Source organism: Muntiacus reevesi, chromosome 1, assembly GCF_963930625.1.
Source record: "Muntiacus reevesi chromosome 1, mMunRee1.1, whole genome shotgun sequence".
Classification (NCBI taxonomy): Eukaryota; Metazoa; Chordata; class Mammalia; order Artiodactyla; family Cervidae; genus Muntiacus; species Muntiacus reevesi.
Genome location: NC_089249.1, coordinates 276,863,967 through 276,880,374, shown reverse-complemented (window position 1 = coordinate 276,880,374; position 16,408 = coordinate 276,863,967). Strand labels below are relative to the sequence as shown.

The 16,408-nt window shown below is 41.7% G+C and overlaps 1 protein-coding gene across 1 annotated transcript in view; it reads left to right on the top strand.

Moving 5' to 3' along the window:
- The first annotated feature begins 6,733 nt into the window (after positions 1-6,733).
- The window catches only part of LOC136158654 (solute carrier organic anion transporter family member 6A1-like), a 99,764-nt gene continuing 90,089 nt past the window's right edge, over positions 6,734-16,408 (top strand). The window contains 1 exon segment of the mRNA XM_065920467.1: positions 6,734-7,100. Coding sequence (XP_065776539.1) covers positions 6,734-7,100 — 367 coding nt within the window.

The following is a 16,408-nucleotide window of genomic DNA, read 5'->3' as shown; positions in this document are numbered from 1 at the left end:
ATATACAAAAGCAATGAGATGTTTGCTTTTGATTTTTTTTTTTATAATGTTAACTAATATTTTCTGCATGCTTCTTATGTACCAGGATCTCTGTGCTAAGTAATTTTTTTGATGTGGTCCATTTTTAAAGACTTCATTGAATTTGTTATAATATTGCTTCTGTTTTATGTTTCAGTGTTTTGGCTATGAGGCACATGGGATCTTAGCTCTCCAAACAGGAATCAAACCCGTACCCTGCGCATGGAAGGCAAAATCTTAACCACTGGACCTACAGGGAAGTCCCCGAGATGCTTGTTTTAATGGAGATTTATGTGGTCAAACTGAAATGGTAGCATGAACTCTTTGGGAAGTCACAATGAACGGAGTAGAGCTGGAACCTGATGATCAAAGTCATATAAAGTCAGTCAGAAGGCAGCAGTCAGAGCAAGATGAGCCTTGTAGATCTCAACCTGGAAAATCACAGGTTTCAAATAACTTTTAAACTATGGACTCCTTTATTCAAATTAAATATTACATAGAGTTTCTGCAAGTAGAACAAGTAAATAGAATGCAATACTAGAAATCCTCTTCTGTCACTGTGTTTGAAGAGTTTTGAGGCGTTAGGAAGAAGAAATTACAGATGACTACAAGACTGGTCCCCAGGTGGCTCAGATGGTGAAGAATTTGGCTGCAGTGAAGGAGACTGCGGTTTGATCTCTGGGTTGGGAAGATCCCCTGGAGAAGGAAATGGCAACTCACTCCAGTATTCTTGCCTGGAGAATTCCATTCTTGCCTGGAGACTCATGGCTATAGTCCATGGGGTTGCAAAAGTGGGACACAGCTGAGCAACTAACACTTTTGTTTTTTTTTTTTTTTTCACCAAGACTGAGTGGATGTTGGTGCCATTCACAGAGTCAAGGAATACACAAATATTGGCCTTATAGACTTCTCTTTTCTAGCTCTAGAACTACTGTTGGCTGCCAAACCTCTATAAAAGTATTTTGAAGCTACAAATTCTTAAACACCATTAAGCTCCAGTGTGATCTGCTTCCAAATATGAAGTTCTTCTGACCCAAACTCAGGTTCAGGCATAGTACTGCTTTTCTTCATGTTCCTGCCTCATTTTCCAAGAAGCAACTCCAAATAGGAGTAGTATTCTTTCCTCTCTTTGGTATTATACTTCTACAGAGCTTCCCAGTACCCTAAAGGTTCATGAGAAGCTCTTTTAGTGTTTGCTTGCGTTCCTCTCTCACTAGGACACAATGCTGTTTGGTAGGGGAGAGGGAGAAGAAGCCAGGATGTGATTTGAGTAACAGGCCTCCAGCCTTTCTCAAAATCATCCTTGCTCTCTGACCTCGAGTCATTTTCCTTGGACTGATTAGCAGGAACAATTTCCAGAAACCTTCTTTGCTGCTTGGATAAAAAGATAATTTAGTGGGATCTTAAAATGGAGCTTCCCAAACAGACTCAAAACATAGAAAGAATACAGCTGAGATTGAACCTGGTACATGTGTTACAGCTCACTATTGTGGAATAAACATGGAAATAGCTTTTATTTTCAACATCACATGGTAGAGTGAGCATGAGCTTTGAAATCTGACCAAGACATTTTAATCTCAGCACTATTGACATTTAGAACTTGATACTTCTTTGTTGTGGAAGCTATTCCTGGGGTTGGTGGGATATTCAGCAGAATCCTGCTCCTCACCTTAAGTTGGGACAGACAAAAATGTCTCTAGACATTGTGAAGTGAACCCCAGGGGCAAAAGAGTCCCTTGTCAAGAAACCTTGAAATTAGATCAAATACAGAAATACTTCCTCCTGGTTCATGTGATACTTTAAGCAAAAGGCTTAACTTTCCTGAGCCAGGAAAACTGAGTGAAAAACTGAGTGAAATGCTAAATACCTAGCACAGTGATTGACAGAGAGTAGGCAGGCAACAAATTACAGCTTTTTTGGCTGTAATTTCAGTTTCAAAAATCCAACAAGTTATCCTAGACTCTAGAAATGGAAACATATCCTAACAAAGCAGTTTACCCTTTAAGATCTTAGTGTGGTAAATAATGAGGCTTTATTTTAAAGTAGAAGTAAATCCTGGTAGCAGACATTGAAGAAACAATTGTGGAAATTTTGTTAATATTTTCTTTTTATATTTTTAAATTTAAATTACTTAAACATTGTATTTTAATATTTATTTTTAAATTTACAGTTTATATATTTTATAGCTATGTCATTTTAATTTGTATTGTCACCTCTGACTTTCACAACAACCATATGAAACAAGTAGTATAGAAAGAATCTCATTTTATAAATAAAGATTCTTGGGTTAAGAGAATTTAAATGACTTGTCAAAGACAATGTTTATAAGTAAGGAAGATAGATATTGACCTAGGTCTCTGATTTTAGATGTATGTTTTCCATTTATTATAATAACTATTTTCTGTTAAAATATATTAGCTTAAATATATTTTATTTGAATACAGTGCTGCATATTTAGTTCCATCACGTTGTTATCTTAATTTAAAGATTTTTATATTTACTAATCATGTAACCTAGTTCAAAATTTGAGGGTTATGAAGAGCAGAATGGTTTGTTTGTTTTTTTAAAAAATATTTTTGATTATTTTTAAATTTATACAGGTTGTACTTAATTTGCCATGTAATAAAACTTATAAAAAAATCACACAGAAATGTGAAATGGACTGTGTCCAAATGTACAATTCTCTGTACAAACTCATGGACAGGTTTTCTTTTTTTGAAACCTGTTTGCAAACCAAAAGTCTACAATGAAAACATGTTCTTCACTGTTGGAAAAGAGATTTCAAATCACTAGTTAAAAATGTTCTTATCTAAGAAGAAACTCACCTGTCACTTGCACAGTAACAACTTTTAATGTTCTATTTGAATAGCTCTAACTTGTGCTATTATTTTTATAATTTACCATTACTACACACTTGAAAGTCATAGAAATGGTTTTTGGAATCAAATGAGAAATATTAGAAGACAGAACACCAAGATATTATGTGAAAAAAAGTAGAAGTTCAAAAAAATACCTTAAGTCAAAATTGTACAACTTTGGAAAAGCTATGAAGGATGGAAAATAAAATGGTATTTATTCTCAAAATAAAGACTGAAGAGAAAGGTCTAATAGTTAACCTCAAAGCTCATTGACACAAGGAAAAGATTATTATGCTTTAATTTTAGTTTCACTGAAGAATTTTAGAATTCCCCTTGTGACTAGCTTGGGATCTATTCTACTCCTTTTATTAGAGAGGGAAAGTAGAAAGCTCCTTAACCAATACTACCTGGGAATTTTAATAAAATAAAGGTAAATTTCAACATCTCTTATGGTAATCTGTGTGGAGATTACCATACCAAAGGTGAAACAGTTTGTGAGTCTCTTGAAGTTTCTGGAGCTAGATGTCTAAAACTGTCTCTAAAGATGACTGATGTCAAGTGAAAAATGATCCAGAACAAGTAGAGAGGGAGAAAGGGAAAGAAGGAGGGAAAAATAAATAAAGCAACTGGGTGAAGGCAGTTGATCAGTTGAGTTCTAAAGGATATACTCACTGTTTTCAACACTCAGAGTGTTGATGGCATGTTTTTATGAGATAGTGTAAGCATCAACTTCATTTTTAGTATTAAATGTAAGGACAAGTAACATTCTGAAAGCTGATACTTCACATAATTCTGAAAGCTGATATTGCCCTTCAGGAACTGTCTTTACCTACATTTCATTACTTTATCCATCCCTTTCCACTTCATTTTCACTCTCTCAACTAACCTGTGACCAAAACATCCAATCAGTAAGAAGTATGGAGAAAGTTTCTATTGTGTAGTTCTTATGGGGTTCTTTCAGGACTTTGATATTTCAGGGTTTACGGTGGTTCACAATTACCATTCAAAGCACAGGAATCAATATCACAGGAGAGGGAAGAAAGTTTACAGGATGGCACGTATCATAAGTAAACATTATCCTTGAGGCTCTTCACCCTCTTTTTCTTAACAGACAGAGGGGGAGATGGTTGGATGGCATCACCGACTCAATGGACACAAGTTTGAGTAAACTCCGGGAGTTCGTGATGGACAGGGAGGCCTGGGGTGCTGTAGTCTATGGGGTTGCAAAGAGTTGGACACAAGTGACCGACTGAAGTGGACTGATACCACATTTCAAAGGGATCTATAGAGGTGGCCACATTCTCGCATCAGTGGTTCTCAAACTCTGCCAAAGGTGAAACAGTTTGTGAGTCTCATCCTTCTTCCCAGGTATGTTATCCTTGGAGTCATTTCACCTGATTGCTTTGCAAATATAGTTCTCTGATAAGCTCAAAAAAGTGATAATTTTTAAAATATTATTTCTAGTTTTCTTTTTGCTTTTTTCTTTTGGTTATTGTCATTGGTAGAGTGGGGGTAACATTTAGTTTGGCTCTTTGTATTTTGAGTAGAAGCAAAAGTACTAGAATAATTTATTTTGATGAGTGTTGACTTTTTCCTTCTTTGAGGCAGTATCCAGTCTGGTACCAAAGCACAAGAAAAAGAGTACCCCTTTTCTACCTCCTGTTTCCTTTACACTTGTTAATGTCATGAAGCAACATGAAGGGAGAATTCTATTTGAGTATGATTGCTGTTGTTCAGTTTCTAAGTCGTGTCTGACTCTTTGCGACCCCATGGACTGCAGCACACCAGGCTTCCCTGTCCTTCACTGTCTCCCAGAGTTTGCTCAAACTCATGTTCATTGAGTTGGTGATGTCATCCAATCATCTCATCCTCTGTCATCCCCTTCTCCTCCTGCCCTCAATCTTTCCCAGCATCAGGGTCTTTTCCAATGAGTCAGCACTTCACATCAGGTGGCCAAAGTATTGGAACTTCAGCTTCAGTATTAGTCCTTCCAATGAATATTCATCTTTGAGATGAAGATGGGAAAACTAGGACATTGCTCCTCTGTGTGGAGGTACACATATTTGACAAGTTAAGTTTCTTAGTATAGGCAAAATAACATTTCTGCTCACCCATGTGCATATAGATCGGTTGAGGAAAGCCGGGCCTCAGGTCAGCGGTGGTGTCTGGGCTGCCTTCCTTCCCAGCTCTTCTCAGAGCCCTAGTACCATTATAGCAGCCCCAGTACCATGCTAGCAGCACAAAAACTTTTTGTCCAGCTGGGTTGTTTTTGATAATACAACATTTAACCCATGGGAGGAAAGAAAGTTTAATTTTCTCCTGGAAAGTCATTCTCCCCACACCTATGTCCCAAATAACTTGTATTTTTGCCTGTGGGAAACAAAGAGTAAGAAATTGCATTTTCTCATAAAAATACATTTCAAATCCTGGTATTCTCTTACCTTCTTTCTTTTCAGAAAAAAATTTTATACCTGGGAAAGTACATTGTCTTTTCATCTTTGCTGGTTTTCATCCATTTGCTAGGTGTTTTTCACATAGAAATTATTGTCTCAGAATCTGTATCCCTCGTTAAGAACAGAACGGGTTATTATTTTCTTCCCTACATAGGGGGATGGGACCTAGCATGTGATTTATTTCCCAGGTACAAAAACAACCCGCTGTAATGGAAAAGAAATTTTTCCCCCCCATGTCTTCTGATTTTCCCGGTTATTTAACAACATTCAGTTTGTTTCTCAGAGAAGACAATGGCACCCCACTCCAGTACTCTTGCCTGGAAAATCCCATGGACGGAGGAGCCTGGTAGGCTGCAGTCCATGGGGTCGCTAGGAGTCGGACATGACTGAGCGACTTCACTTTGACTTTGCACTTTCACGCATTGGAGAAGGAAATGGCAACCCTCCCCAGTGTTCTTGCCTGGAGAATCCCAGGGAGGGGCGGAGCCTGGTGGGCTGTCGTCTCTGGGGTCGCACAGAGTTGGACACGACTGAAGCGACTTAGCAGCAGCAGCAGCAGGTTGTTTCTAGTGAGATCACCCAGTTCACAAAACACCAGAATACTCCAACTAAAAAAAAAAAAATCACTACATTATGCACTTTAAACTCACACAGTGTTGTCAATTACATCTCAATAAAGCTGGGAGAAAAAACAAAACAAAACACCAGAATAAAATAAGTGTGAGGAAACCAGGAGATGATGGTTTCACTGTCTCATCACTAAACAGAACTTCCCTTCCCTTGCCTCCTAACGGGGAAGTATTAAATAAGGAGTAGCATCCTTCGATCCTGGTGGATTGAAGGCGTTAATGGATCTCTTCCATCTGAGTTCCTCTGGGGGCCCCTGTCAATGTGAACAGTTATAAGAATCTAGCAAAACTGAGGGGACTTCCCTGATGGCTCAGACAGGAAAGAATCCGCCTGCAAAGCAGGAAACTGTGGGTTCGATCCCTGGGTTGAGAAGATCCCCTAGAGAAGGAAATGGCTACCCACTCTAGTATTCTTGCCTGGAGAATCCCATGGACAGAGGAGCCTGGTTGGGTACAGTCCATGTGGTCGCAGAGTCGGACACGACAGTTGGGTACAGTCCATGACGGTTACACACACACACACACACACACAGTAGGACGAGCGTTCCCTCCACCCCACCCCCTGCCCCACGTGGAAGCAAAGCAGGAAGCAGCCCCGGACGTTCTCCTGGAGCAACTGCCAACCTCCCCGCGGGACGTTTGCCTCCTGCCCAAGGAGAAACGTTCCCCCTGGAGGCTGGGGTTGCGGGCGGCCCTGGTGGCCAACAGGTCCCCGACCTCCAGGCCCGGCAGGCTTCTTTCTGGCTGAGGCCAGCCCCCGCCCCGGCTCAGCGCGATGCAGCGGGGCCTGGTGCAGGTGCACCCGGAGGTGGTGCAGGCCCCGGGGCAGGTGCAGCCACAGGCCGAGCAAGCCGCGCCCTGCGAGGGCACCGGGCCCCTGGTGGTCGAGGCCGAGAAGGCCGGGCCCAGGCGCCCGCACCTCAGGATCTTCCCGCTTAGCCTCCTAAAGCTCGGCGCTTTCAGCCAACAGGGAGGCGGCCAGGCCGGGGCCACGCAGCACGGCTCCAAGACGGAAGGCGGACACCGGAGAGGGAGTGTGGAGGGGCCCTGCGGCTGGGGCTGTCTGGTTTTCCCCTGGTGTCAGCGTTTTAACAACGTCCGTTGCTTCCTGATTTTCTTCTGCATTCTGGTCACGGCTCAATGTAAGCCCGCAGAGGGGGCTGCGTCGAGGAGAGCGCGTTCTGGTGCGGGCTGAAGGGGGCGCCAGAGGGCTCCCAATACTGAGGAGGCGGACGAGGGGCGAGGCGCCGGGGAGGGCTAAGGGGGGCACCAGAGGAGGGCTGAGCGGGGCGCCAGAGGGCTCCCTACACTGAGGAGGCGGACGAGGGGCGAGGCGCCGGGGAGGGCTGAGGGGGGCGCCAGAGGGCAGAGGGCCCCCTACACTGGGGAGGCGCCAGAGGAGGGCTGAGTGGGGCGCCAGAGGGCAGAGGGCCCCCTACACTGGGGAGGCGGACGAGGGGCGAGGCGCCAGAGGAGGGCTGAGGGGGGCACCAGAGGAGGGCTGAGGGGGGCGCCAGAGGAGGGCTGAGCGGGGCGCCAGAGGGCTCCCTACACTGAGTAGGAGGATGAGGGGCGAGGCGCCCGGGGAGGGCTGAGCCGGGCGCCAGAGGGCTCCCTACACTGAGGAGGAGGATGAGGGGCGAGGCGCCCGGGGAGGGCTGAGCGGGGCGCCAGGGGAGGGCTGAGCGGGGCGCCAGAGGGCTCCCTACACTGAGTAGGAGGATGAGGGGCGAGGCGCCAGGGGAGGGCTGAGCGGGGCACCAGAGGAGGGCTGAGGGGTGTGCCAGAGGGCTCCCTACACTGAGGAGGCGGACGAGGGGCGAGGCGCCCGGGGAGGGCTGAGCGGGGCACCAGAGGAGGGCTGACGGGGGCGCCAGAGGGCAGAGGGCCCCCTACTCTGGGGAGGTGGGGAGGCCCGGCTCCCTGTGGGTGTGCCCGCCAGCGTTCTCCAGGCGCGTCTGGATTCAGCGCAGGTTCCCAGGGCCCAGCCCTGGTTTCCTTCAGCTCCTCAGGCCCCCGTTTGACGTAATTCTCCCTCACAGTGGGGCCTGGCCTCCAGGTAGCTTGACGGGATGAGGGTGTCGTTGAGTCATTTCGCGAGTTGTGCTTGGTCACCAACCCAGAGAAGCTCCTTCACTCAAGGCCGAGTCACTTGGAGGATTAAAAGGTCGGAAAGAATGTGACCACCAGGTGGTTTCTGCTTCTACCCACAATTTTGAGACACCCTGACTGAGCCACTTCCCTCCGGGATCTTGTTTCGTCATGTGTGAACTAAAGAGGTGGTGTGGGACCTCAGACGATATCAGAGAACCCAAACTCTAAGGTGTTTATGTTTGTCCGCACAGTTGGACGAAAAATGTGAATCTGAATGCCTTTAGAGGGGGCATGTTGGAGAAGGAAATGGCAACCCACTCTAGTATCCTTGCCTGGGAAGAAATCCCGTGTACAGAGGCACCTGGCAGGCTACAGCCTTTGGGGTTGCAAAGGGTTGAGCACGACTTAGCGACTAAACACTAGAGGGGCATATATTTTCTACTTGGCCGCAACCCTCACCACTCCCATTACATGTATATTCTTCGCAAGCCTTTTCACACTGATGATAGTGGAGGCTCCCAAACATGGTCTCTTTTCGCTCTAAAATGCTGTATCTAAATAACTTCAGTAAAAAGGCTGTATGTGATAAGAACCATATGAGAGGAACAAATATTGATAAATAGTCATCAATTTGTTTGTCTTGAGAAATCATCAAAGAAGTTTCTTTGGGAAAGAAGGATTTGAATTATGCCTTGACAAATAGGTACGGTAATAGCTGGGGATGTAGAATACTTTTTGAAAAAGGAAATGAATGAATGAGTGTTTTGGTAAACAAACAGATACAGGAAAGCCTTGCTTCAGAATGGTGAGTGACAAAATTGAGATCTTAACAATATCAAGCGTTTTGATATCTGACTGTTGTATATCTATTTACTTAGGTCTTTGCTTCTGCAGGTTTGCTATAGTAATTTATTACTTTTAGGAGCCTTTTGGCAGATTCCTTAGAATTTTTAACTACATGATCATGTCATCTGTGAATCAGGACAATTTTACTTCTTTCTTCCCAGTCTGTATGCTTTTTATTTGTTTTTCTTGCTTTCTTTATTTATTTGTTGCTTCTTGCTTTCAGTGACTAAGACCTCCAGTGCAGTGTTGAATAGAAGTTTTGAAAGAGATATTAATTTATTTTTCCTGATTTTAGGTAGAAATCATTTAGCCTTTCACAATTAAATATATTTACTGCAGAATTTTTGTGGATACTTTTTAACACTTCACAGATGTTCCCTTTTATTTTTAGTTGGGAATTTTTTATCATCAATGGTGTTGAATTTATCAATTTTTTTTTCCTGTATCAGTTGAGACGATCATATTTATTTATTTATTCTACTAACATTATATATTCTGTTTTTTGATTTTTGGATGTTTAATCAACCTTGTATTCCTGGGATAAACCCTTATTGCTATATTATTTTCTTGTTTTTATAGATTGCTGGATTCAGTTTGTGAAAATTTTGCTAAGAATTTTTTTTAATGAGGATATTGGTTTGTAGTTTTCTTGGAATGTTTTTGCCTGTCTTTAGTATCAGGTTATACTGGCTTCATTAAATTTGGATGCATTCCTTTCTCTTCTTTTTTCTGAAAGAGTTTATGTAAGATTGGGTGCCTACATGAACTCTTTAAGAGTCAATTTGTCAATTTATTGCCTCTCAGTTCCAAACATCCATTTTGCCTACTCTGTGGAAATGGACCTGGGCCCTCTAAATTTTTTTTTTTTCCCAGCTGTAACAGTGTTCAAGTTTGGCAGTAGGAGATACTGGAGAGCCACTGCATAGGAAATATTGCTTCTTGGTTCCAGGGTGTTTGCTTGGCTAGCCTCTGCAGTGTGTACAGCTTTCTCTATCATCAGGCTCCTGTGTGTTTGCATCTTCTCTGGTATCCCTCTCCTGCAGTACATGGTGGCCAGAGCCCTAGTGACTGGAAGCTCCCTCTGTCATCTCTCATGAAGAGATCTCCCCATACATAGAAGGAGACCTACCACAAAGTTTTAGAGTATAGATTTCCTGCTAGTTTTGTTAGCATGGCATTACAGTGACTTCTTGGTCATTCAGTAAGCCACGGCTGTGCCCTATTCACAAGGTCTCACTTTTAGCCCTTGAATGCTCTCTCTCTCAGTCCTAAGGGAAGTGACTGTTCCTCATACTGGTTGTTTCTATACTCTTTAGCATTCTCTTTACTTGTAACTACCTAATGTCTTGTTTTGCAAATCCCCCATTATAGCTAATGATTCTTTATGTTAAACTTTTCTTGTTCAAATTACTGTGTGGTTTCTTTCTTCTGAATGGATTCAGAACAGTATGGAATTGGTATCAGGAGTAGTGCCAGAAGATATATACTCATAAAGCTGGAATTTTAGGGTTGGTTTTGTTGGGCCTTTAATCTTGAATGAAATTCTGAGCTCTTTGCCAGTGGAAAATGGGTGGTAGTTCTTGGCATGTGGTGGTATCATAATTAATCAAGGTGTCACCTGTGCTTGATTGGGATGAAATGCCAGGTGAAGCATGTACCTTGAAAGCTGAGTGGATGCTATAGTTTACCTTATGATAGTAATGATGACTATAAGGACCCTGGTGAGAACTGGACATGGAACAACAGACTGGTTCCAAATAGGAAAAGAAGTACGTCAAGGCTGTATATTGTCATCCTGCTTATTTAATTTATATGCAAAGTACATCATGAGAAATGCTAGGCTGGAGGAAGCACAAGCTGGAATCAAGATTGCTGGGAGAAATATCAATAATCCCAGATATGCAAATGACACCACCCTTATGGCAGGAAGTGAAGAAAAACTAAAGAGCCTCTTGATGGAAGTGAAATAGGAGAGTGAAAAAGTTGGCTCAGCATTCAGAAAACCAAGATCATGGCATCCGGTCCCATCACTTCATGGTAAATAGATGGGGAAACAGTGGAAACAGTAGCTGACTTTATTTTGGGGGGCTTCAAAATCACTGCAGATGGTGATTGCAGCCATGAAATTAAAAGATGCTTACTCCTTGGAAGGAAAGTTATGACCAACCTAGATAGCATATTAAAAAGCAGAGACATTACTTTGTCAACAAACATCCACCTAGTCAAGGCTATGGCTTTTCCAGTAGTCATGTATGGATGTGAGAGTTGGACTATAATGAAAGCTGAGCGCCAAAGAATTGATGCTTTTGAACTGTGGTGTTGGAGAAGACTCTTGAGAGTCCCTTGGACTGCAAGGAGATCTAACCAGTTCATCCTAAAGGAGATCAGTCCTGGGTGTTCATTGGAGGGACTGAGGTTGAAGTTGAAGCTCCAATACTTTGGCCACCTGATGTGAAGAGCTGTTTCTTTTGACAAAATACCCTGATGCTGGGAAAGATTGAAGGCAGGAGTAGAAGGGGACGACAGAGGATGAGATGGTTGGATGGCATCACTGACTCAATGGACATGAGTAGGTAAACTCCGGGAGTTGGTGATGGACAGGGAGGCCTGGGGTGCTGCAGTCCATGGCCATGGGGTTGCAAAGAGTCGGACACGACTGAGCATCTGAAATGAACTGAACTGAAACACTTGTGAAGGAAAAATGATAGACTTGGGTTTGTTAACTCTCAGCTCAAGTTTTCATCTTAAAATTCAAGGGCTCCCATGAAAGCCCTGAAATAAGCTATCACTTTTTTTGTTTCTGGAAATCAAACACAAAATTAAATGTATGGATTAATGAATTGTGATGACAGCTGAATTCAAAATTTTGTCAAGTTTGCCCTGTGTTTTCCCATCTTTTACGTATCCAAGAAGAGTGTTATTTTTTCAGTCTATTTGATTTGTTACTTAGGACATAGTGGTGACCTCTAAGCTCCTTAAATGTGGAACTGGAACTGTGTGTAAGTATTTCCGTGGACACATATTTTCATTTCTCTGGAATTTATACCTAGGAGTGAAATTGCTGGATCATATGCTACCTCTGTAGTTAAATTTTTCAGTATACTGTAGGTTTTGCATATATGTAGTTCATCAATTTATGAAGTTCTCCTTCTCCTTCTCTCAAAGGAGTGTTTCATGTGTTTTTGAATCACGTTTCGTCAAGTGTTTTTATTATGAAGAGGTTTTAGATTTGTCAAATGCTTTTTATGTATTTATTCATGTGGCTTTTGTTTTTAAAATTTAGTAAGTTACAATGATTCATTTTCATATATTGAATTGAAATTAAGGAGACCTTTAACTTTGGACACCTAAACTTGGTGAAATATTCCAAGTAGTCACAAACAGAGGCAACTCATTTGAAGAAATTTGTCTTGTAAAGTATTTGTCAAAGAAAGATTTTCTGAACTGAGTGTTAGGCTGAAGATATTCTTTATTTAGTAGTGTTTTCTTTAGCTTGTTAGATACTTACATACTTATAAAGAGTGTTTTCTCAATGAAAATATTATGCTTTGCAATAAAGAGTCATTTGGAGGCCTTAACCACTTCAAAATTTATTAACTATTACTTTAGACATCTCTAAAACCTCACTCAGGCTAAGTGATTCACTAGAAGGACTCAGGGAAAGATGTTATACTCATGAATATCACTTATTATAGTGAAAGTATACAGATTGAAATTAACAAAGGGAAAAGGCACATGAGACTATGTCCAGAAGAAACCAGGCCAAACTTCCATTGTCCATTTCCAGTGGAGTCACAGGGACTGCTTAATACTTTCAGCAACAATGTATGACAACACTTGCAAAGAGTTGCCAACCAAGGAAGCTCAACCATGTGAGCCTGGGTATTCAGGGTTTTGTTTTTTTTTTTTTTTTTTGAGGGGGTGGCTCAGTCATGTAAACATGCAACATCTGTGTGACTGACCTCAGCTACTCAGGCTCTATTATCCCACCCATCGCACACAACAGAAAAGGCATTCACTGCAAATCATGTTGCTAACATAAACTATCTGACCAAAATGGTACTTTGTGGCCCAAAGCCTCCAGCATATAAAAAGTACTATTATATGGTAGAATATTCCAAGGGCTCAGAATCCTCTCCCAGGAGCCTGCCAAAGACCAGTTCTGAAGCAAGACCTTTTTTGAGTAACCTAGGCCTTCTGAGTTAACTCTTACTGCAAAGCTATAAAAGCAGCTTTGTTGAATTAGTTAATCTTATAAGAACAATTAGAAATAGTTCAGTTTAGTTGCTCAGTCATGTCTGACTATTTGCGACCCCATGAACTGCAGCACACCAGGCCTCCCTGTCCATCACCAACTCCCAGAGTTTACCCAAACTCATGTCCATTGAGTGGGTGATGCCATCCAACCATCTCATCCTCTGTTGTCCCCTTCTACTCCTGCCTTCAATCTTTCCCAGCATCAGGGTCTTTTCAAAAGAGTCAGCTCTTCACATCAGGTGACCAAAGTATTGGAGCTTCAGCTTCAACATCAGTCCTTCCAATGAACACTCAGGATTGATCTCCTTTAGGATTGACTGGTTGGATCTCCTTACAGTCCAAGGGACTCTCAAGAGTCTTCTCCAACACCACAGTTCAAAAGCATCAATTCTTTGGCGCTCAGCTTTCTTTATAGTCCAACTCTCACATCTGTACATGACCACTGGAAAAACCATAGCCTTGACCAGATGGACCTTTGTTGGCAAAGTAAAGTCTCTGCTTTTTAATATGCTATCCAAGTTGGTCTTAACTTTCCTTCCAAGGAGTAAGCATCTTTTAATTTCATGGCTGCAATCACCATCTGCAGTGATTTTGGAGCCCAGAAAAATAAAGTCAGCCACTCTTTCCACTGTTTCCCCATCTATTTGCCATGAAGTGATGGGGCCAGATGCTATGATCTTAGTTTTTTGAGTGTTGAGCTTTAAGCCAACTTTTTCACTCTCCTCTTTCACTTTCATCAAGAAGCTATTTAGTTCTTCTTCACTTTCTGCCATAAGGGTGGTGTCATCTGCATATCTGAGATTATTGATATTTCTCCCAGCAATCTTGATTCCAGCTTGTGCTTCCTCCAGCCTAGCATTTCTCATGATGTATTCTGCATATAAGTTAAATAAGCAGGATGACAGTATACAGCTTTGACGTACTCCTTTTCCTATTTGGAACCAGTCTGTTGTTCCATGTCCAATTCTAACTGTTGCTTCCTGAACTGCTGCATACAGGTTTCTCAAGAGGAAGATCAGGTGGTCTGGTATTCCCATCTCTTTAAGAATTTTCCACAGTTTACTGTGATCCACACAGTCAAAGGCTTTGACATAGTCAATAATGCAGAAATAGATGTTTTTCTGGAACTCCCTTGCTTTTTTGATGATCCAGCGGATGTTGCCAATTTGATCTCTGGTTCCTCTGCCTTTTCTAAAACCAGCTTGCACATCTGGGGTTCACAGTTCACGTATTGTGAAGCCTGTCTTGGAGAATTTTGAGCATTACTTTACTAGCATGTGAGATGAGTGCAATTGTGCAGTAGTTTGAGCATTCTTTGGCATTGCCTTTCTTTGGGATTGGAATGAAAACTGACCTTTTCCAGTCCTGTGGCATCTGCTGAGTTTTCCAAATTTGCTGGCATATTGAGTGCAGCACTTTCACGATTTGAAGGAGTTCGACTGGAATTCCATCACCTCCACTAGCTTTGTTCATAGTGATGCTTCCTAACACTCACTTGACTTCACAGTCTAGGATGTCTGGCTCTAGGTGAGTGATCACACCATTGTGATTTTCTGGGTCGTGAAGATCTTTTTTGTACAGTTCTTCTGTGTATTCTTGCCACCTCTTCTTAATATCTTCTGCCTCTGTTAGGTCCATACCATTTCTGTCCTTTATTGAGCCCATATTTGCTTGAAATGTTTCCTTGGTATCTCTAATTTTCTTGAAGACATCTCTAGTCTTTCCCATTCTATTGTTTTCCTCTATTTTTTGCACTGATCACTGAGGAAGGCTTTCTTATCTCTCCTTGCTATTGTTTGGAACTCTGCATTCAAATGGGAATATCTTTCCTTTTCTCCTTTGCCTTTCACTTCTCTTCTTTTCACAGTTATTTGTAAGGCCTCCTCAGACAGCCATTTTGCTTTTTTGCATTTCTTTTTCTTGGGGATGGTCTTGATCCCTGTCTCCTGTACAGTGTCATGAACCTTCATCCATAGTTTATCAGGCACTCTTATCAGATCTAGTCCCTTAAATCTATTTCTCACTTCCACTGTATAATCATAAGGGTTTGATTTATGTCATACCTGAATGGTCTAGTGGTTCTCCCCATTTTCTTCAATTTAAGTCTGAATTTGGCAACAAGGAGTTCATGATCTGAGCCACAGTCAACTCCTGGTCTCTTTTTTGCTGACTTTATAGAGTGTCTCCATCTTTGACTGTAAATAATATAATCAATCTGATTTCGGTGTTGACCATCTGGTGATGTCCATGTGTAAAGTCTTCTCTTTTGTTGTTGGAAGAGGGTATTTGCTATGACCAGTGTGTTCTCTTGGCAAAACTCTCTTAGCCTTTGCCCTGCTTCATTCTGCATTCCAAGGTCAAATTTGCCCATTACTCCAGGTGTTTCTTGACTTCCTACTTTTGCATTCCAGTCCCCTATAATGAAAAGCACATCTGTTTTTGGTGTTAGTTCTAAAAGGTCTTGTAGGTCTTCATAGAACCGTTCAGCTTCTTCAGTGTTACTGGTTGGGCATAGACTTGGATTACCATAATATTGAATGGTTTGCCTTGGAAATGAACAGAGATCATTCTGTCATTTTTGAGATTGCATCTAAGTACTGCATTTCTGACTCTTTTGTTGACTATGATGGCTACTCCATTTCCTGTAAGTGATTCCTGCCCACAGTAGCAGATATGATGGTCATCTGAGTTAAATTCACCCATTCCTGTCCATTTTCATTCAGTTAGAAATAAGATCATATTAAAAACATATTCTTTGAAAAAGTTATGAATTGAAGTGGCTAAGAAATCGGTTAAGGTATCTGATGTGTAATAGGAATAATATTCCTTTATCTTGTAAATATCATGATATATAATATAAAGATATTTGAAAATGGTTTTCTAAATTTTTGGCTTCATTAATGTAATAAAACTAGTTTGTCTATAAATTGCAAAAATTATATGATTTTTTTAATGTAGTACTCCATACCAGGCATTGAGCCAGGAAAAATAGAAACAAATCAACCTTCAAAGATAGGAATCCAAAATTGGTTATCTGACCTGACTGGGCTGGAAAGTAATGGAAAAAAAAAACAGTATTTGTGTCTGTGGAAAATGGTACACTGGAAGTCAACAACATGAAGTGACTTAAGAGTTATTTAAAATGTTGCAGAGGTAAAGTTATTATTAGAGTCAAGATTTTGGGAGACCAATAGCTTCTGCAGTTAACTCCCATGGTGGTATTAATGACTACAAAGTTTTTGGGATTGACTGC